Source organism: Corapipo altera, unplaced genomic scaffold, assembly GCF_003945725.1.
Source record: "Corapipo altera isolate COAL_440 unplaced genomic scaffold, ASM394572v1 2b, whole genome shotgun sequence".
NCBI classification, from domain to species: domain Eukaryota; kingdom Metazoa; phylum Chordata; class Aves; order Passeriformes; family Pipridae; genus Corapipo; species Corapipo altera.
In genome coordinates, this window is record NW_020884874.1 from 18,084,364 (window position 1) to 18,107,272 (window position 22,909).

Sequence of the window (22,909 nt, forward strand, 5' to 3'; positions counted from 1 at the left end):
CACTGTGTGGGTGTAACCCAAACTGTGTATTCTACACCCTCCATGTAATTTCTCAGAAACTGTTAACAATAGACCATTTGCAGCAGCTGCCCAGAGCACACCTGACACCTCAGACTATAAGCTGGGTGTTAAGAGGCCTGTGAGATAGGAAGATGTTCCTCTCCTCACACCCACGGCTCACAATCACCCATTGTGGAACTCCCCGCCCTGGGGGAGATACTGGGCATTCCTGCCTGAACCTCAGAGGGGTCTTGGGACTTCTGATACCATTCCTTGAGTCAAGAGGAGGACCAGAACTTGACCGGACTGCAACCACCACTCTCGATCGGACTTCGATCACCACCCTCAACCAGACTGCGACCAGCACTCTCACCAACAGGTTTTTCCCTCTCCTCTTACTCTGGACTCAGAGGACTACGTGGGGCTCAGCACAGGGGCCAATGAACACCATTCTATTCATGCCCTAGGGTGCTGGATTACACATCCGAGTTTTGTGGGTTAAAACCAATTGTTTGTCCATATAATTGTATTTATTATATTATTTTTATTAAATTGTAACTCTGATTTATAATCTCTTTGGAGTTGGGTTCATTTCTCCTGCTGGTTTATCTTTAAACCAGCACAGTGCCCTAATTTAATTCTTAAATTATAAGAAATTACGAGCCAGCATTTTTGATAAATGCTGAGAAGGCTGCTGTTCCTTCACATATACTCAGTAATTGTTATATTATGTATTTAGCTAAGGTGTTGTGTGATTGCACCAAAGTTCAAAACTTCTAGGTAATTATTTCCTTTTCCAGCAGGCATTCATGTTGCAGGACTCTTTCTAACTTATCAGCGTTTCTTGTCATACACAAAGCTACAAGCTATCTACAAAAATGTAAAGTGTGAAATTAAAAAATAACCATTGCTCAGTGTTAATTGGATATGTTTCACATACAAATATAAGAATTCAAATGAGAAAAGAAGTCAGAAAAAACAACATTTAATTATAAAAGAGCTTTTTAAATTAAAAAAAAAAGATAATGGCACTAAACCAGAAACAAAGTTATTTAAAAGATCATAGCCACAGGGCAGTTACAATTTTATACTGAAACTGTACAGGTGTTCCTATCATCTGCACTTTGCTCCTGATTAAAATAACATCTAGAGTTCCAGTAACAAGTAATCTTTTACAGAACTATAATGTACTATGAAAACACGCTTCATTTTTGTATTACCTGACAAAAACCCTCATATTTATTACATTAGATTTATAAAGGTTTACCTAAGCACTGTACAGTTTTTCTACTCTACCTAGTCCTTACATTTGAAGAACAGGGAGTGTGGTTTGTTCTTTTGACAAAAGTGATTTGTCTTGATGGATTTGCCCATAGTGGCACAGCACTATAACATGCAGGAGTACCCAACTAGAAGGAGCATTGAGGGCAGTACAGTCATATTAAAACAATTTTCTATTCTACTCATCCTGCTTTTGAGAATCAGTCAGTGCTTCTTTTTCATATGAAGACAGACTTTGGCTTTAAAAAACAATAAATACTCATGCCCCCAAAATTGTTCATATGCTGTGGATAGCTAATCAGCAGATGTTTAATTTTTCTATGACCTTTCAGAGTTCTGTTTCACTGCTTGTATATATAAGGGAGAATTCCAGTAGTTACTTTGTCAACACAGTCAGGGCCCATGTCCAAAGCTCAGCAGAAAGGTCCTTTATTCCTTTAATCATCTTTGATCATGAAAAAAATGTAATTCAGTCCTTGATTGCATGTAGAATATTCCCTATGAGGTCAATATAAATTCTGTGTGTGCATTGAAAGAACATAATTTATTCCAAGGATATAATTTCACAGTACTTATTTCAGGTAGTCAGCACGCAGGTGTAAGCACTTAAGCACAGCTGAGCTAGTTTACAAATAAATTGTAAAGCAGTACACAAGCTCGTGAGCCCAAAGTACTGCTGGGGGAGTGGGGCTCAGGAGCTCCAGGGCACAGCTCTTTGTTCCGCAATAAGCCACATCAGACTATAACTCATTATCACTAAATTCCATGGGGAGCTTTCCTGCAAAGCGATGGATTTGCAATAGTTCTCCATTGGACTATTAATTTTGGAAGTGGTTTAGACAGCATCTATCAGCATCAGGGAAATCAGAATTCGATTTCTAGCCTCATCCAGGATAGACCAGACATACAGCTTCTGGTAGGTAATATCCAAAAAGCCTATGTGAACTCCACAGTAGAACCTTACACTGGTTTTGAGAGAAAGGTATGGTGGTTTCCTACCTATGAAATTTAGACTACAGTTTCCTTCCACACTTATTTTATTCTTCCTGAAAGTTTTTACTGTGCTAGTAATTGAAAAGTTTTGGCAGCTCACAAAATTCAATCTATGAGATGTCCAAAAAACCTGAAACCAGTGTATGTAACATGGCTGCACATCACTACTGAAAAACCTAAAGGTCTTTCTAGTGCATGACAATATGCCAGAATGGACAATGCCAAGAGTGGTGAGCTTTAAAAATTACTCACCTTGTCAAATGATTCTTTCTTTCTTTCTTTTTCCTTTTTTTAATAATCTCAGGAGTACAATCAACCAGAATAACAATAAAATTATTTTAAAGATCTAGCAAAAAAAAAGCTGCACAGAAAGCATTTTCACAGTTGTTTTTAAATAGTTTTCATCAAACTTTAAAATTAGGACTTCCAAAGACAAAATATATTGCGTTGTAGTTGTCTCCTGTGAAATTCACACTTATTTGGGAAATTCATATGACTGGGTTTAGTTATTTTTAATACTGTACCATTCAGAAGTGCTGATAACAATTTGGTCCTCTATTGTACTAGCACTGAAAAACCCTATATGAATGCAAAAGTCTACACAAACAGATTGTAAATCTCTAATATAAACAGTTTAAACATCTGTTTGAAAAATAAATTCTTCCGCAACAAGAACTACCAGATGGGAGGTAGATTAGTGCCATTAAAATATTTAAGGTACTTATGCTTGTTTCAAATACGAATGGGAAAACTGTGCTATCTCCAAAATTTTGCTGCAAGTAAAACTAAATATTTACTGGTTATCACTGCGGAGTTTCCATCATTTTTTTTTTTTTTTAAACTGGATAAGGTTCTATTAATATAAATAACAGTTGAATGCTGAAAGGACAGACTATCCCTTTGAAACATTCAGCCTTACAATGTAAGTCCACAGGTTGTTTTTTTGCTGTTAGTTGTGAGCTTAGCTCTGCTTAGGTTTTATAACCCACTCAGCATTTGGGTTGAGCTGGTATAGGTCCTTCATGTAGGTATCATCATCAAGGCAGCGTTCCCCTAGAAATATAAGAGATATGTGGTTACATCAGTCCCAAAAAAGAAAGGAATCAACTTTCAAAGGTCCTGTCACTGTTTCATTTCATTTAGGTTTTCAAGGTCTCTCTGTGGTATTACACAAAGGACAATGCACCTAAAAGCTAGAAGTAATTTTATCCTGTCCATCTGCCTTGAGGAAGAAGGGGGACAGGAGGAAAAAGGAAGGAGAGTAGAGGCTGTGCCACCTCTGTGGCACATTCTAGGTCAGATTCTTCATGCAGACCATACAGATGGAAGCCCCCCTCTGTGAAGATTTAGGAAAAAAGGAGCAATGCCCTGGTCGTCTCATGGGCAAATACAAGGTTCCCGTTTGCATAGAAGCCCATTAAAATTTCAAGTTATTTTCCCCTCTTTAAGTGCTAGCTTTATGCAAGGTTTGTCCTTGCTACGAAGGTGTTACTCCCTATCCTGATCCTGCTATGCTGTTCTGCACGGTACTTGTAATAGTTTCTGTCCTAGAAGGGAAAAGTAATACACTGTTCTTGGTGCGTTACAAGCAAGTAATTTATGCATAGTAGCTATGACGAAAATAGCATATGCTGATCCATCAAGATCTGCATGTTCTTCCCATTCCCCTCCAGGCAAAGCATAATCTCATGCATCTGCAGCTCTACATCACAGCCCCTCTTCTACTCCACTGTGCAGACGGTTGGGGTAGATGGCCCATGTGCCAGACAGATGATTCCAGTATGTGTACTCCTGATACAGAAGGCAAGCAGAGGTGCAATGCTGCAACTGAGTTTCTCTGCCAGCTCTTTGGATTCCCTGAGCAGGGCACGCAAAAAGGCAAAACTTCCTGCTCAACGAGGCTCAGTCTCACTGGTCCCTCTAGGATTTTAATACCAACCTATGTGACTTGTACTGCCCACACTACTGAACTGGGTTCTCTGCTCTACACAGTGCAGCATGTTCAGGCAGTGAGAGCACAAAGATAGTGCTTTGCCATATCCCTGTCCAGCCAGTCCCAGTCACAAAGCAGTGGCAGAAGTCCTGTTCAGTACCCTGAAGCCCTACAGCGTACTGAGTACTCAAAAAATGTCTGGAGACTTCAGTGGCTCCATCTGCTAGGGGACAGGATCACAGTGCTGTGCATGTTACAATTTATGAGCCCAAGTGTACGGATGTGAGCACATCACAAGTCTTCTCACTTTGGGCTTCCTCTGCATGAGTCAGTCACATCGAGCAGAGAGACACAAACGGCAAAGATCAGGACAGCTGGTTTACTTAAGCCTGTACAGCAAGATAAAGTCTGGAAGTTTCTCTTATCTCAACTGAGAGTATTAATAAGGACTAGGATTTGTAAGGGCTGATTAAAGTTTAAATTGTCTGGAAGTAAACCATTCAGACAGAGAAAACATCTAAGCTTTCTAACCTATTTCATAACAAAACAAATCTGCAACTAGCCGTGTATTTTCTCTAAGAGAAATACAATTTCTGTCACATGTCTAAAGTAATAGTATGTTGTTTCAGTTTCACTGAAATTCTGTTACAAAATCTTTCTTTCTGCAATGATTACACTTATGTACAATAAACAAGATATTCCTCTGCTTTAAAAAACTCTTACGTCTGGGATCACAACCTGCTTTAAAAGGCATAGAAAATGTACATATATACTGGATACGCAAGAGAACATATAATACATTAATCTGGCCTCCAGCTATCTCAGTAACCTCTTTTTCACCATCTAACTTAGTAAAAACACTGAAACATATTTGTTGCAGGAAAATACAGAAGTGCTGTTTTTAATTAAATCTTTTGGTTAAGACACATACACAAAAACTTGATTTATAACAGTGATTAGGTAAAAAGGAAAAATGCTAGAAGTAGCAATTTACATACAGGATTTAAACTTGCAGAGCACAGAAGTACTGCATGGAATTTTATCAAATGAAATTTAGCAGTCACAGTTAACAAGAAAAAAGTAAATGTAAGTCCAATCCAATACTGTTTTTTAATGGTTTTTTTTTCCTGAGCATATGAAAAATACTGTGATTAGAAACTGATTCCTAATGAAAAAACCCTCTTGCATTTGTCAAAGAAAATTTCAGAACTGTGTTCAGAATTATCCTTGGCATTAACCTTGCTGATCTCCTACTTACTTTCATCAAGAGAACTGGGAATAGACAGAGCAGGAAAAACTAACTGTTGGAAAATTTTATCACTAGGTCATCTTTCTGGTTGAGCATTTTCTCCCCCAAAGGAACCTGCAAGCAATGCTCAAATGCAGAGCACGAAGGACTGTAAGTTCACTTTTTATCCCTCAATACAAAGAGATGAATAAAATGAAGTTCAAGTACCTTTCTATCTAACATTTTTGTGCTTCTTCACTGTACATACATATCAGGAACATCTGTTTCAGCTGCCATCTTTCTCTGGGACAGATAATAAGCTACTAGTAATATAATGATCACACCAACATCTCTGCTGCCTTCTCCACAAAGTTAACTGTCTGCTTTAGTGTCAGAGAGAACTAGGGACGTGAATAAAAATGCAACCACAGTGAACCCCATGGACAGTGTGCCAAGGAATCCTATTCTAGCAAAATAAGTTGTTCAGAAGCCATTCTTACCAATATTTCCTCCTATTTCATAAAGAAAGACCTCTTCTTTGTTGAGTGTTTGGACGTTTCCACTGTAAGGAACAAAGCACAGTGAGTGATGATACTGCAGAAGAGCTTGTAGATCAGCCACTTAGATGTGTCTGGGAAAAATTATGCTAATTAACATCAGCAGTGTACCTGTCACAAATCATCTGTGTGTATACTTACCGACAGCGAACAAGAATACCCTTGCATGCTAATGCAAATGAATAGTCCTGTAAGTGAGAAATACACTATAGAAAAGGTAAAATAGGATAAATGTGAAGAAACTGCAGGGTTTAGAAAAGAATGTCATAGTTATCAGTGAGTAGCCTGATATTTACCCTCTGATTTTTTTTTTCCACTGCTGTTGCAAAAATAAGTATTCCCCTCAAACACTCCATATTTCAGAAAAAGTCTTATGGTTGGGTGGGAGAAACCACATTCTTGCTTGTTTTAATTGTACTGCAACTAAAAGAAGTAAAAAACAGACAGTGGAAGAATAAAGTGACTATATCACAAAAGGATTCTATTGTTCTCACTGTTTAATAGTAATAATATATGCTAAGGCACAGCCAGAAAATAACTTTCTGACAAAAATGCAAACCTCAAAACAGCATTTAGGAAAAAGCAGCTTCTTATTCTCATCTAGTGCACCATACTATTGCTTTAGCTAAATAGTTATATATGATGAACATGTGTGTTTTTTATTTTTAATTAAAACTCCCCTTCTAAATGGATTTGGATGACTAAAATGTAGCTTTCCTTTTAAATCATTGCATGTGCATGACATTTGCACATTATTATACCCCAATGCCTATTATATTGCTATATGTCAATGCATTATTTTACAAAATATTTACTTTCTCCTTTCCTCATCTCTTTGTTTCCTAGACTTATTTTATTGGAGTTCCCTTCTGTCTTGTCACCAGAAAATTACAAAACTATTCCTGACCCATCAGAGTCAACAGCAATCTTTTACTAACAGCACCCATGTATTCCTTAAGGCTTCACGAGCTTTAATGACATTAGAAGCATTAAGTTAATTCCTCAAGCATGTACTTTAATGGCTACATTCAGCCAAAAAATTCATCAACTGACTAGGACTTGAAGTACTTTGAAACTTTTTTCTCGATATAATAAATGAAAACACACTTCTCTTGAAACAAAACAAAAATGTGTTTATACCTTTTTTGGCTGAGAAACCTGGCTACTATATCACCGGCTTTCAGTTCTTCTGTCAGCTGTATTGCCATGGAAACTTTCGAAAGATGAGGCGCTTGCACCCGTATCACTCCCTGAGGAACATCAGTCTGCAAAGCAATAACGGTGTTGGAACAAAGCTGCTAGCAGCTGGCTTTGATGAGCTCCTCAAAATACAGTATGGAATAAGTAACTAAGTACAGTGCTCTGTACTTCACTATCTACTACACTTCCCTACAAAAATATGATAACTACACAGTAATTCAGTAAATTACATCAGACCTTCAAAGCTCTTTTTAACAACAGGGAGAACTTCAGAACAAAAGAACAGTAGTGCTTAATTATTTTTCAAAGACATTATGAATAACAGTAACAATTATGCTATATTAAGAACACACTCTGGTATGATAAGAAGCATGTGAGATTGATATGGAAAAGTCTTGCTGTAGGCATGAAAGCAGGCAACGGCCCTGCACCAACCCTCTGCTAAAACTTCCAGAAGAAACCTTTCCAGTTTCATTTAACCTGAACTTCATGCCAAAAAAAAAAACAAACCACAAAGTACTCATGGGTCAGTATACTTTAAGTGATTCCTCCTTCCTCTTTGTAAATTTAATTTCTTTAAAAATAGATATTCACTACTGCAGCTTCTTCTCTCTGTTTTTTTTTTCTCTAGAATATATTCAGCTAGCCAACCTGCAGGTCTGACTATATAATGGATTTGTATTTTATTTCAATCCACAAGTCCTGGATGATGAATATCAATCATATCAGCTACAGAGAAGGAGGGCTCCAAAGAACAGTTTTTCTGTTCAAGTTGCAGGTACATGACATTTGAAGTTACAAAAGGCATAATTTATTTGTGAATAACGTCCTAATTTCTGTTCCTGGAAATCTCAAGGTAATTTTTCTATTCATATTACATTATAATTTACCCAAATGTACTCATTTTGATAGGAAAAGAAAGTAAGAGTCTCAGTACTCAAGGTTGATTATGAGAGTTCATTCTCTTCTCCCCCCCACCTCCATTTACTCAATTGTAAAGCTGAACATTTCTTCTTCCATAATCAGTGAACAAGTCTGGGCACCTGTGAATCTAGAATAGCTTCTCCGAAGCCATCAGTGTTAAATGAATATAGAACAAGCATAAACGTGAGCAGAATCAGGAGGACAGCTTCCTGAGAAAGCTGAAGGCTCATTACTACACAAATGAGGAGTTATGATAAGTAATTTTAACCAAACAATCCTTCTATATCTAGTCTTATTATTTATTGATTTTAAAATATTAAACATAATACCTATTTCTGTCTAAAGCATTAAGAAACGTCACATTGAGAATTTGCTATGTAGTAATCGTGGAATCAAAGGTTCATAAGATTGCAAGAGATCTCCATGAGATCTCCCCAAGATTTATCCCTAAATTTGTCAAATCTGTTCTTTAGGGCCTTCACTGATGGAAAAAGTGTCTCTAGTCATCTGCTAGGAAGTTAACTCTCACTTAAAAATTTTTTGCCTCTTTCCAAACTTCTGGGATCCTGGCAAAATGAAATTTTTATGGCTGAACAGACATCACAGACATCCCTAGCTGGTCTTTCACCAAATTCAGCATAGTAAATTTAAATTAGCTTTCATTTTTTATACAGATCTTTAACATTTTGTCTCAGTTGATTTTAATGGGGTTTTTCCAACTTTCAGCTGGATAACTTCTTTTTTTAATATATACAGCAGGCATATTATAAATTATTTAAAAAATAACCTGCTTTGAGTTTATGAGAGAGAGACTAAAAAATGTCCACAGAGCTCTAACATTATAGTCACAGATCAAACAGAATAATTACTTTGTTTATGCAGATAAAATCATTATTAGCTCAGCTAATGAATGCATTTTGCCACTTTCACCACTTTCATTTACAGAAGAAATCATGCCAAACTAGAGAAAGAACAGAACCAGACCATCCCCTACCCCATTCACTGTGCTAGTTGGCGGTAAAAAAAACGTGGCCTAAAACATCTAGGACCAGAATCACAGAAGGGCCTATTCTCTGCACAGCACAGCTCAAAACATCCAAGTTAGGGGCTCCACATCACAATATGTAAGTTCATGTACCTATTAGATGACTGACAATACACTAAAGAGTGGTCACCTACACTCGCAAGTTCCCTCTGCTGCCTCACAGTCTCTTTCAGGACGAGATTTAAAACACTGCAGCCTCTGGCTGAATTAGAAAACCTCTTAAGAAAAAACACGAAGAAGGTACATAATTGATGGAAAATACTGGCCTACAATGCTTAGTCTGCAGCAGGCAGAGCAGTCACCTGGGAGGCACTCATCTTCTTTCAAACCCCTTCTTGTCAGAGGGACTTGAATCTATATATCACAAAAGAACAGCAGCTCCCTGGCTATAGGATCTGGGGTAGGTCTCCTCCAGATTCTCCTATTCCATTTGGCATGACACACTTAAATATTTATCAGGCTAGATGAAGAGAGAAATAAAGTGACTATGCAGTATTTTCAGTAATGATGGAATATTATATATAATTATTAAATGTGCAAATTATACCAAGCAGGAATGGGACATGAGCATTATGAAGAACAAAACTGATTTTAAAAAGGGTCTTGCTACATGGGAAGCAAAGTCTGAAAAATACGCAAAACAGGTGTTCGCTTTGAGTTGCAAAATGTTGCACCTATTTTGGGACAAAAAACTGCAAAACTATACAAAGAGAAATGATTTAGCAGGTAGCAATTTTTTTTAGTAAATAATTTGGGACTGCAGTGAGCAACAAATTTAGCAAGAGTCAGAAACATTATTCTGTGTAAATTCAAACAGGTTATACAAACTTGTTTGTATAGAAGGGCTATAGGATACAATGGTTTTACTAACCTGTAGCAGCTAAGTCTACTAGCATTGCATTGTGCTCTTAACATGACTGCTCCTTTCTTTGGAACAATTGCAAGACACAGAGGAATACAATGACAGATGGTATAAATCAGGGTAAAGCTAGTGGGTAAATTTCCAGTCCTGAGGGCATCTTTTTTTGAGCATTATGCAGCCCAATAACACCAGAAAAAGTCCCCAACACTGACTTGGAGCCATAGGTATGCACAGGTATCTCAAAATGCAATTAACCCTCACAAGCCCTCTAATATTAACCACTCTCAGCACTGTACAGAGATCTCACCTGCAGTTTGCAGTAAATGCTATTTAACCTCTGTCTTAAAGAGGGAAATGTGATTGATAGAGAGGCCTCATCAGAGATAAGATGAAATTCTATCCAAATGAGCTGCTATTAAGAATGCAGATACTGAGTTATTTATGGAGAGTATGGAAGTGACTCAAGCTCTGTCCATCTATGTTTAATCATGTGGGGTGCCACAGCAAGTGGTAGAAAATAGCAACTTTTCCTTAGCTTTTATTCAGCTGCACCCAAGATAATTAGCTTTCAAAAGTTGCAAAGTTTTCACTGAAGCAGCAATTCACCCCAAGTCTGGGTGCCTCACTTGCCATCTAATAGTGAAATGCAGTTCAGGAACTGCACAGGAAAAATCACCTCAATTTTAAATTAAAGCAGTATAAATTGAAAATTGGAGTTGGAGGGGGGGAAACCCCCACAAATTCTCCTTAAAGAATGAATGCATAAAATTGTCATACACAATGAAGCCTTATCAATTTGTTAATATGATTTTAAGAGTAATATCTTCCCAGGCACCCAAAATTACTGAATGCTTCAAATAAGCATGAAGGATTTTTGAAAAATTGTACCATTTAATTGTGAACCAAAGCCCCACAGAATTCCACAGCTTAAAGAAAATTATTGAATAGGAACTTTACATTTATATTTGAGCAAGAATGTATTACATGAGGCTTAAGTTCTAACTCTCCAGTGGATTGAAAAGGCATAATTTAATCTAAAAGACCTCAACACTAACTCCCCAGTGGATTAAAAAGGCATATCTTAGTCTAGAAGACCAACAGCGCTGAATTACAAAAAAATCCAATATCTGAACTTGCAACAGCATTTGCCTACTTCAGTGTATTTGCTGTTATTTCTACAGTGAACACAGGATGGCAGCATTAAGTGTCATCTCATCATAACTCAACTGAACTGAATTCAAAGAATTCTCTTCTTATTAGACTGAGAAAAACAAATACCAGTGTTTAATGAGCTTTACGTAAGTCTTCATTCTGCATACAGATTCCTTCATATAGACAGATATGAAAGTAAGGCAAAGTGATGCCTGGGGAATTAATTAATGTTGGACATTAAGATATATGTCAAATATTGCATACAAAATGAGGTCGGAACACTGAAATGTAAGTCTCCAGCAAATTCTGGATATAGTTGTTCAAAGAATCTAGCTATTTACACATTCAAAAAAAAAAAAAAAAGGTAGCATACCAGATTTGAGAGATAATATAGCATATTCATTTCCATTCTTTTTTTCTTTTTTGGCTTAAAAGCTTAAAAAAATGCCTTCATGAGCATATGACAACCCTTTTTTTGTAACAGTCTGTCATACACACACTTGATAAGAGAGCTGTGGACTGCTCATAGCGCTGAATTTCTACCAGTGACCACAAGATGTCTCTACCTCACCAGAATCTTCACTGTGACTCCAACCCTCAAGGGGGTATTTTCATACCACCCAAATCTGATACGTGTTCATTATGTTATCAGGATACACGTATTTTGTGTTACCTGTTTGTGTATTTAAACTAACTTTGGAATAACGTATAGGCTAATAAGTTTCAAAAAACTGTAAATACTAACCCCAGGCTAATAAGTTTCAAAAAACTGTAAATACTAACCCCATTGAAATCATACATAATTTCAATGTACATGATATGTATTTTTTAAGCTTTTGATGTCAGTGGGAACAGTCCAACTAAAATCTTTCTGAACCACAGGAAAAATTAACACTATAATGCCACAGGATTTTTTTTTTATTTTAAAGAATATGTGAAGTGTGTTGTGCTGAAACTTACGCCTTGAGATCACTGATGGGTCTGGCAGAAGTTAATTACCTAATGGAAAGATTCTGAACTGTAGATCATATACACTGGGGTAAGTTGGCAGTAGACACTTGGACAACAGCTGCATAAGAGGTAGTTAATCAGCTTTTTACATTTGTTTCATCCTTTGGGTTTTCTTAGGTTGGGCAGGTTGTGTGTGTTCTAGCTAAAGACTGAGACAAAGAGTTCAGTGGTTGGGGAACTTCTGTAGATGGAAGGATAATTAAAAGTTAGATTTGTTTCCAAATACTATTAAATATAATATAGTGAAATCCAGATATTTAGTTTTTAAGTAAACACATGATCTGCTGTGACTTTTATTGGGCAGCACGGAACCTAAACATGTATAGAGTAATACTAAGTCTTGTCACAACACTTCCTCTGCAGATACAGAACTAATATATTTTTCTTTCAGATGCTCAAATTGAAACAACCTGTGAGATACAGTTTTTCAGAATAGAAATATTTTGAAAATTCTGAGAAAACAAACAAAAAACCAGTACAGTCCTCTAAATGTGTCATGTTGGTAACCCACAAACCATGAAAGCCACCTTAACTTGCTATCTATTGAAATTCTCAGTTAAATAAATGTAGATATCCTCTCTGTCATATGCACTTTTTCACTATAAATTATGGTCTTACTAATAAAGTATTTCAGATGCATGCTTCCTTACATCATTAGGAGTCTTCTCCTGTTTCTCATGCTTTTCCCGGTCATATGCCATCTTTTTCAGAAGTTTCTTCATAGCTTTGTCCTTTTTCTCCTTCTTCTGTCTTTCAGTGTTTTGTTTTCTCACTTGATTAACAATAAACTTAGGAATCTAGGTGAATATAGATAGTAAGTAGGAACAGCTATGTAATTTTCTTAAGTAACTAAGTTATCAAAACTTTGTAAATGGACAAATTATCAGGTAGAACTCAAAAAATAGTATTTATTTCCAGTAATAATTACGGATTCAAATACTATAAAACTGTGAAATGATTTTAAAACCACTCTATTTGTGTGGAGGGTAAGAGAGGTGGAATCATACAGTGTTTTTACGTTCCTCAGCCAACAAAATTTAGTTGACACTTAGTGTGCACAATGGTGATAATTATTTTTCCTCACATGCAGCAAAGGTCAAAATTGTTTCAAATTGCTAATGGACAATAAATCTTCAACTTCTCCAGTCTATCTAAGTTAGAGCTTTGCTTGAGACCATGATACAACTTCATGTTTTATCAAAACGTGTTTTATACAATATTAAGTTTGGCCCCAAATGCAAATGAATTAAAATATTTCCTGCTAATATCTTCAAGCTCAAAAGAATTGCCCACAACACTGTATACTGGTAGACCAAATATAAATATCCCCCAGGGACTTATTTTTGAGTTCACATCTAGTACATACTGTATTAAAACTCTGACAATCAGAGCTTAACATCAGACATAACGATTTTGTTTTGCTCCCATAAGAGTTACCTATAAGCAAGAACCCAGCTGGATGGGGCTGATCTTTCTCTAAATCATGGATGTAATTCCATATTACTTCTTTGTTCAAATAACTTGTTTGTGAAATTCATCATTCCCCGCCCCGCCTAAAAATGTACTTACTGTCCAGAGAAGTTTTTGGTATTGAATCATAAGACGCATGACATTTGCTGTTCCAGCTGCCATAACAAACTCGCTTTGTTCAATAGTCTTTGAGCCAAACCCATGAAACGTGAAAAGGTTTGGGGCCATCACCATTGCAACATTCTTTAACGTCATTTTATTTTTGTCTCGATGATCAATTACCCTTTGGAGGAATTCAAGCAGTACCTGAAATAACAGCAGAACTTACAGCTCAACTCTGCACATGAAAAGTGAAACGTGCAGAATTGAACATGAACATAGAAGTGAAACATGATGTTACATATTTTTTGAAAAAGCTCTTAATTCCTAACACACATTAAAAACAATCAATAATATGAGTGTGTATATCTTTATTCACAGGACTGTAATGCCAGTTTTGTTTCCTTCAAGTAATGAAGTAAAACATTATTGTTGTTATTATCGTAGATAACATTTTCAAAAGCAATTCATGTGACTTTGAAGCGCTGCACAGTAAGATTTTTTTCAAAACCCTTGTTGTATAGGTGCATAGGCACAGATGCTTATGAAGACATTACTGTTGGCTTTTCTTAAATTGCCAGCTGTCATGGTTATGGAAACATGGAGTGGCTAGTTCTGTAAGGTAAACAATTTGTAAGTAAAGCATTGTGAATGACAGGTAATTTAAATTAATTCAGTTCCAGATATTTGTAACTCAGCTCAGAAGCCCTCTTGACTGTCCTCTTTACTAACTCAAAAAGAAAGTCTTGTTTGAACAGTAAGACCTAGTAAGGGGTTTTTGCCTGTAATAGATGATCTTTTGCATCCTACACAAATCCTGCATTCGTTTTTGATTGTAGCAGTTTTAACAGTAAGCGTATTCTGAAAAAAGATTATTAGCTTTGCTACAAAAGGACAAGCACAAATTGGAAGACTTCATATAATGTGCTATAAATAGCAACAGGAAGTAAATTTCTAGTCTATTGAGAGTAGAAACAAACAGCACAGAGAAAAGTGAGGAATAAAAACGAAGAGCTAAACCCACTTCATAAAAGCAAACTCACATCCATAGTATTCTGCTTATTTTTTGCATTGGAAATAATGACTACTGCTGAAAAAAAAAGAGCAAAACTTCTAAGAGAAAAGGTTGCTCGCTGGGAGATTATTACTGCAATCTCCTGGAAAAATTTCAAGTCACATTCTTAAAAGTCATTTGGGAGGAATTAGGGTCCTAAGGGTGTTTTTTTTCTGAAGTTCTGTGAAATATATATTAAAAAAAAAGAATCACTAGTTTCAGCATTAACTTTGAACTGAAAAAAAAAAAAGAATGTTAAAAAACAACAGTATTCATAACAGTGGATTCATAAAAACAGACAAAATATTTCTGCAGGAAAATAGTATTAACAATTCTAACCTTCAGAGTGTCTCTGTTTGCTTCAGGTAGAAGGAGAACCAAAAGATTCAAAGCTTGCAGCTGCTGTTTCCTCGTTGGAAGATCTGCCAGTGAAGCACATGAACCTCAGTATTTTGAAATTGTTCTTTGTACTTTTCAAAAAGCATAAGTGGAAACCTCTTACAAAATGCAGAATGCATACACATGGCTAATTGTCATAGTATGAGAAAGGACTAGCAGACCCTGGTTTTCTGATACTCATTTCTAAATGTTCTTTTAGGATTCAGTTGCTGTCTGACTCAACAGTCTTCTGGTAATATTTTCTAGATGCCTTGTGATTTTTTATTTTGCAATGTTACAAGAAGAAATAGTCAGCTAACGGTTCCTCCCTTTTTGAGCCTGTGCCTCAACATATGAAAAGGTATATTCAAAATTGCTTTCACAGTTTCTCTGATTGCCTTCACAGTTGCATGGTCTCCCAAGTCACAGAATGAATATTGCATGTTACAGAATAAGGCAGGCCTTCAGCGACATAAGCAGCAGCAGCTGCAATGGCAGTGGGGATAAAGCCAAGAGCAGAGAAGCTTTACACTTATCTACAGCAGTAAATGCTGTACCAAATGATGTAAGCTATAATTAAAGAAAGCTAACGTTAGTTCTGCCTTTTACCAATTGCTCAGTGGTGCATCATTCACCTAAGATGCACAATGAGTGCATCCCCACAAGCCTCCACCTCCTAGAAGAGCTCCTACATTACGGCAGTGTTGAGCAGCAGGAAGCCCTAACTCTCCCATATTTGCCACTTGTGATAAACTTCCTCCTGTCATGCTTTAGAGGACATGCTCTGGCAAGTCTTCTCAGCAGACTCCTAATGAATCAGGCCATACATAAAACAAGTGAAGAAAGAGATACCTGCACTTGACATAGTTTTATCACACTATTTCAAAATTCGACAGCGCTATTCTCATGCTTCCTGCTGGGATTCCAACTGAATTGCTATTTGAAATACATTTCACCCAAATCAATTTGGGAGACACCACAAAAATAATAAAGGTCATTGAGGAAATTAAAAAACCAAACCATTACTGACTACTTTATACCATGATAAAAATTAAGGAATTGAATAAATGAGTGCCAAATGGTATAGCCATTGAAAATATCAAGTAGTGAGAACAGTGTATCTACCTGCTCTAGAAAGACGTACATTAAAAGTAAGGCTTAAATTCAGTTTCAAAACAGTATATGTCACAATGTTCCAAAAGCAATGAGAATCAACATTATCCTAGGAAAGCAAGCAAAACTACAATTGCAAAACATTAAAATTCATTACTTAAATTGGGGGTTTGTCTGCTCACCTTAATAACAGTTGAATTTTAGCTGCTTACATTACTTAAAATAATCAATTAAATTGTTTAAATTATGCCGTTTAAATATTTAATTCTAACAACACTACTTAGTCACAGTATCATGAAAAACACCGATTACTGTCATAAAAATGATGTCTTCTTTCTCTTCCACCTAATCTTATTACATGTAACCAACAAGACAGGCAGACAATTTAAACAATGGGAGGCTATGAAGTACTGTGTCTGTTTTGAATCAAATCCTTTGGTTCAATGTAGAAAGTGGTTTGGATCCTGGCACCTGAGTATTTCTGGGTAAATAAAGCCACATAAGCCTTCAGACAGCTGAGGAGCGAGAAGCAGAAACCCTCTTGGCTCCAATCACTATCCAGTAAATGGAACAGTCTTCTGGAGTCATTTGCTGCCAGCATCATCTGAAAGCATTCTGGCCAGTTTTAACTTGCCACTCAGTACTGAAGAATCAACAATACACATAACAGGACAAAGCACTGAAAGGCAGCTCACAACTGGGAGACTGACAAAGCCCACAGTTTTTAAAAATATTCATCTGTCTGCCTGTCCATGGGAATTCCCTGACCCTGAGATTAGCTCAGTTGGTTAGAGTATCGTGCTAATAATGCCAAGGTCATGGGTTTGGGCCATTCACCTATGAGTTGAACTTCATGATCCTTGTGGGTCCCTTCCAACTCAGAATATTCTGTGATTCTGTGAAAGTGTCTCTTAGAAATGAGCCATGGCTCTGACTGGAGGGAAGTGAAATACAACTTGCATGCCTGTGTTGATGGGGAAGTTAATGCATGTGGGTTCTGACTCCTGATTCATTATCACCAAGCCAGTCTCCTTCAATTACAGCTAGTATGTTTGCTGTCTTTGTGACCAGTTGGCAAGGAAGACATTTACACTGGAACTTGCTGACCTCATGGGACCATGGACGATCAGCAGTTCTGACTATTCTACTTTAACTTCTCCCATTGTAAACGGATAAAAGACCATAAACAGTATAAATTATAATTTGTTACATTTTCTGCAGAACTACTTATCTTTGCTGTGGTTTTCTTTTGAAGTAAACACTATTTATAAACTGATACTGTCATACACAATTTCCTTACAACCCTTCTACACCTCCTAACAACTATGAGAAACATCAGAAAGTGGTAATGTGTTTTCATTTTATCTGTTAACTACTAAAATAGTCGTTACATGAAAAATGTTATTTGTACATTAGTAAAAATATGGCCAGTCTTTTCTCAGGAGAACTCACATTGTTGTTATTCAATTTGTTTCTCAGTTTTACATATTATTAGTGGAAATACTGCTACAGCATAGAGGCACTTCTTTGCACAGGTATCAATTCTTTCAGCCGAGACAGAAAGGACACTACTCACTCTGTACATCTTGGAAAGCTTTGAGATATTCTACAGTGAGAAGTGGTTGAGGCAGTTCACGGATGAAGAGTTTTAAAAGACTTGCTGCATCATGTTGCTTTACATTTTCCCAGTTGAAAGTCCCTTCATAAAATTTTGCTTCCAGTTCTTGGCAAAGAGTCTGAAAGGCAGTAGATACAGAGAGCACCAGTAACACTTGGCTGCTGGAAGTCACACATCACACATGCAACAATGCTTTCCATACTTTGAAACAGGGGGGAAAAAGGACATCTGACATATCACTTAACTCCAGCTGCCACTGATCTTTTGCTACAAAAAGATAAATTAGGGATTAGAAGTACTGCAAGCAAACATGTAGTAATAGGCAGCAGTCAAATCACATAGGAAGAATCTCAAGGGCCTGCCTCAGGGCCATATGGAATATACAATAAGAAACAGATAACACACTCAAGTACATAAGGGTCATGACTTCCTCTCCCCTCAAATATTAAGACACGTCTGATACATACAGCAATTCTGAAACTACTACCAAAAGTATTGCTGTAATGTATGCACAGACATTTTCATAGAAAAAAATATGGCAATTACGTGTGTTGGCACACAGTTTCCTATCAAAATACACAGTAAGGTGAGGCTGGTTCTCTTTTTAAAACATAGGGAAAAGATGTGACTCAATAGCTAGGGGTCTTGCCATCTATAGGGAACTCCATGTTGCTGGGCACATACAGCTTTGCCTAGCACTGCACGTGTTAAATGTGCCCTCTATGGAAGGGGGCTGTACTGCAAATCACGAGGTTATGCAGCAGAATAAATAGTACTGAAAGTCTCAGTGGTACATTCTAACAGTTGGGAAAGGGTGAAATATTGTTGGCAGCAGACATTACCATACACCTGCCCTGCTCCCATGGCAGTGCTACAACTGGGCTTTCAGAGATCTACAAATGGGAACACGCTGTAAAGACCAAGTCCTTCTTCGTCTATTGCTAGGCATTAGTCCAGGCCTCACATCTACTTCATTTATTTCCTAGACTGGCAGAGTGGGAAGTAGCCTCTACATAGGGTCAGTGGCCCTGAGGCACCTCTCACGGGTCACTCCCTTCTTCTAGACTCAGTTACTCTGGACAGAAAAGGAGGACAGAGACATTGGCTTGTTTTGCAAAGTATGTGCTATGGAAAAATATGGCCATAATTATTAATCTGGAAAAGAAGGGCACACTGGAGAGATGATACCAGATACATTTTTAAGATACCATTCTTATTAAATTTAACTTTGTCAAAATGGAAAAAAGATCTATTTCCAAAGAAAATGTGGACACTTAGATTGATATTAAAAGTTGGATGTTGTCAAGTGTCCTTAAGAGAGATCTCCTCTCTTCACTGACTATGTTGGGGGTTCAAAGGTGCAATGATTGTAACTCAGATGTCTAAAGTCAAGTGGGTATGATTTCCTGATCATCAAAAAAAGCAAGCTTTAGAAATAGAGATGAAAATTCTCCCCTGAGGCTCATCAGCTCCTCCATCCACATTCAGACCAAATCACTGCAGCAAATTCAGTATTAAACATACAGATAAAAAGCATTGTATTATATGAGAGGCATATAATATGGAAATATATGGCATATAATATGGAAATTTCAATTGTGTCCTAGTGATCCAATGCTTAGATTTTAAAGTAAATGTATTTAGCTACAGGTATAACCAATGCATCTTTTAATAATAACTCTAAAATCTATAGAACATAATAGTAAAATATTTTTTCTGTGTCTTTGTACAAAACCACATAATGAGGAAAATACTTTCTTTTTCCAGTTTAAGAAAACAAAGAAAAAATCAGTCTTTAGTTATCTTAAAATTTTCTATTTGGATAGGTAAAAGAACTTAACATATTTGCTAACAAAACAATTGCTTGATTTAAAGAAGCAATTAAAAAATTAATGAAAGCCAAATAGTGAATGATCCTCTCACTGGGAAATCATATTAAGTTAATAAAATCAAAGAATAAACAAATAAACAATTAAATAAAGAATATCACTCAGAAATCATTCCAGTTTGTGGAACTGATTAGAAGTGGAAAATAAAGAACAGAGGAAAACAAAAAAATTAGTATCTTAGTTACTGGCAAATAAAGAAAACCAATTTCCATAACATTCTCTTCTTTTAGTTGTTTCTAATGAACCGGCTGCTGGACCAAGTTCTACACAACAGAGGCTGGCAGACGTCTTTGGACAGCTGAATCCACTTAAATGGTCCTTTCTGTTTAGAATTTAAGGCCAGTTCAGACCGTCTTTTTAACACATTGACTCTTGGCAAGAATCATACTGTGTACTTAGTTTCCTGTGTTAAGGCAAATACTGGGGAAGAGTCTGCATGTAATTGGCACTCACTCTGCAAGTGTCGGTGTGCACAGACGTGCCTAACACTTAGTGCCATGGTCTAGTAACCAGGGTGGTAGTGGATCAAGGGTTGGACTTGATGATCTCAGAGGTCCCTTCCAATCCAGCTGATTCTATGAATCTACGATTGCACTTGGTGAGCCGAGTAGTTATATTGCTGTTCATAAAAACAAATGTGAGAGTTCTTCAGTGCGTGCTGCCTGCCTTGCCCTATAACATAGGTTAAATCTAGCTAATAAAATAGGCTCAAAATGCCAGAGAAAATCTTCCTCCTGGGGTAGAAAGACTGTGTAGGAACTGTTCATATGATTAAGCTGGTTCAAGGAAAAAGCAAAGGGCTGAAAAGCTGATGCCAAGAATTAATGATATTTTGGCACAATTGAATTCAAAATGCAGCTTGAACTCTCCTCCAGTTTTGGACACCAGTCTTTTCCCTAAGACTACACTGGATGAAACCATCAGCTCTCTGGCTAATATAACTCAGTTTTCTTTGTAAAGAGATTTCGCTTTCTGTTTTTGAAGATTTTCATAACAATGTGAAATTAGAATATATTTGTATGACAAAATAAAATCAGAAAATAGATACATTTTGGGGGATATTAAGAATCTGTGCAATGTTTTACCTTTACTCTTGTTGCAACTCCTGGTATTCTAAGAAGTCCTTCTGTTTCCAGAGTTGTCTCTTCTATCTGGGCAATCAGCTGTCAAACACAAACCAAACTGCATGAACAAAGATGCCAGTTAAAAATTACTGGAAGACAGTTCTGATATACTGGAGCCTTTATGCTTGTATCTCCATATGCATACGTGTATGAATGCATTTGTGCACACAGATGTGCAACAAGTGGAGGAACAAACAGTTTGTAAATGGATTATAGTTGTTATAAAAGAAAACTTTAATATGGTTCTTACCTTTTTTATGAGTACTACTGAAGAAGAGTTTGTCTATTTTATTAAAAGAAAACTATGCTTTTTACCTCCTTCAAGTGTTCTCTGAAGACAGAAGAATTTTTTCCAAAAATTACTCTACCTTCAAAATCAAATCCCAATTACTACACTTGTAAAAAGTCTCCAAATCAAAGCAACATTAGAGATGCAGTATTAGTTTTCTCACAAATACTCTTCTTCAGGACTTTACTAGAGAAGAACTAAGAACTTCTAGGCTTTAAAGAAATCTCCGATTTGCAAATTCTGATGTTCTAACAAACTCAACAGTTTGCAATACTACACATGGCTAATTTGCAGAAATTCTGTAAAAGTACTTCAAACAGATACCATAAATTCTTTTTCTCTAAAAGATATTCCTAGAAGCATTCACTGAAGGATGGATTTAAGAGTATACAAAACAAATCTGTAAACGTCAAAAGCTGATGACATCATTTTAGCACAAATAGTTGTCATGATGTTTAACTAGGGCAGTGCCTTTGTTACATGCCTTCCTGTGCCAGCTTTTGAATAAGAAAAATTACGCAACACAGTTGTGCTTTCTCCCTTTACAGAAATTAAGGGGGGTTTACCTACCACCGTATTTATGTAACAGATAAATGCCATAAAAAAGATCAGACAGAAAAAACTACAAAGTTCCAAAATAGCACTAGTAATGTCACGCTGGTGTATTTTCCAGGGTTAAATAAAAAGTGCTAACTGGCCCTATCCAACTCTCACTGTATCTGGCTTGCACCAGATCAGTGGCTGCCACTCTCATGTGTTGAACATGAAGACGCTTTGGGCGTTTTGTGATTTGCCATCATTACAATGTCTGGGGGAGGCAAGGTCTGGTGGCATTACTGGTGACCACAACTCCTTCACACACAGTGACAAGCCTCCCCTTGGCCAAGAGGTGGTTGCTGGCAACCACCAGCCTCCTGCCTATGGGAAATGCCCTCTTCACCTCTATCAGGGCTGCTTTGCATGGCTTCATTAGCAGGCCAGAGACTTGAATTCCTGTCAGCAGAAACTTCTGACAGAGATACACAGATTGCTATTACCCTCAGATTTTCCAGTCAGAAACCCCCTAGGTTAAATTATGTCATTATTTTTAACTGAAATTCCTCAATTAAATAAAATTTCAGTGTGTTTTTGTTTTTAATGAAGCAGCACTCCTATTAGCTTGCTTTGTTTCATTTTAGTGATAAACAAGGTACATTTAAAAAGCAGAATGCACAAAAATGTTCTTTCTTGCACTTTATATAAATCCCCCATTCTTGGAAAGCATGTGCTGTATAGAACAGGCAGAAGAAATGGGAAACTTTTTTATTTTTATATTCTCATTTAAAGTAAAACTGTACTCCAAATGACATCTGCAGCTTGCAAAACAAATCACATCTATAAGTGATTAATGTTTATGTAGAATTTTCTTCCTGCAGAACTATGCTTATGACAGTGCTAGGATAGCACCATGATCAATCACTTTTTTCAATTTGATTTCTTATTTTCTAGATAGCCTCTTTTCCAGAAATGTATTTTTATGATCCTGAGGAAGTAATTTCTGGCATGAATGACACAGCAGTAGTTTTCAGAGAATGATGCAAAACTACTTTGAGTTTTCTGTTTCTCAAAAAATAACAAGTACATCCACAAACATACTGAAACATTGATGAGATAGCACTGAGTTTCTGTCAGTGTTAGGACAGGTCCACA

The 22,909-nt window shown here is 36.8% G+C and overlaps 1 protein-coding gene across 4 annotated transcripts in view; it reads right to left on the bottom strand.

Annotated features, from left to right (window-relative positions):
- Positions 1-969: 969 nt before the first annotated feature.
- Positions 970-22,909, bottom strand: part of ARHGAP18 (Rho GTPase activating protein 18) — a 95,703-nt gene continuing 73,763 nt past the window's right edge. For all 4 annotated transcript variants that reach the window (XM_027633878.1, XM_027633876.1, XM_027633875.1 and 1 more), the window contains exons 8-15: positions 20,893-20,970; positions 17,877-18,036; positions 15,149-15,231; positions 13,756-13,962; positions 12,837-12,983; positions 7,133-7,257; positions 5,936-5,997; positions 970-3,327 (exon numbers count right to left, since the gene is read on the bottom strand). In XM_027633878.1, coding sequence (XP_027489679.1) covers positions 3,236-3,327; positions 5,936-5,997; positions 7,133-7,257; positions 12,837-12,983; positions 13,756-13,962; positions 15,149-15,231; positions 17,877-18,036; positions 20,893-20,970 — 954 coding nt within the window. In that variant the 3' untranslated portion in view covers positions 970-3,235. The remainder of the gene's footprint in view (positions 3,328-5,935; positions 5,998-7,132; positions 7,258-12,836; positions 12,984-13,755; positions 13,963-15,148; positions 15,232-17,876; positions 18,037-20,892; positions 20,971-22,909) is intronic.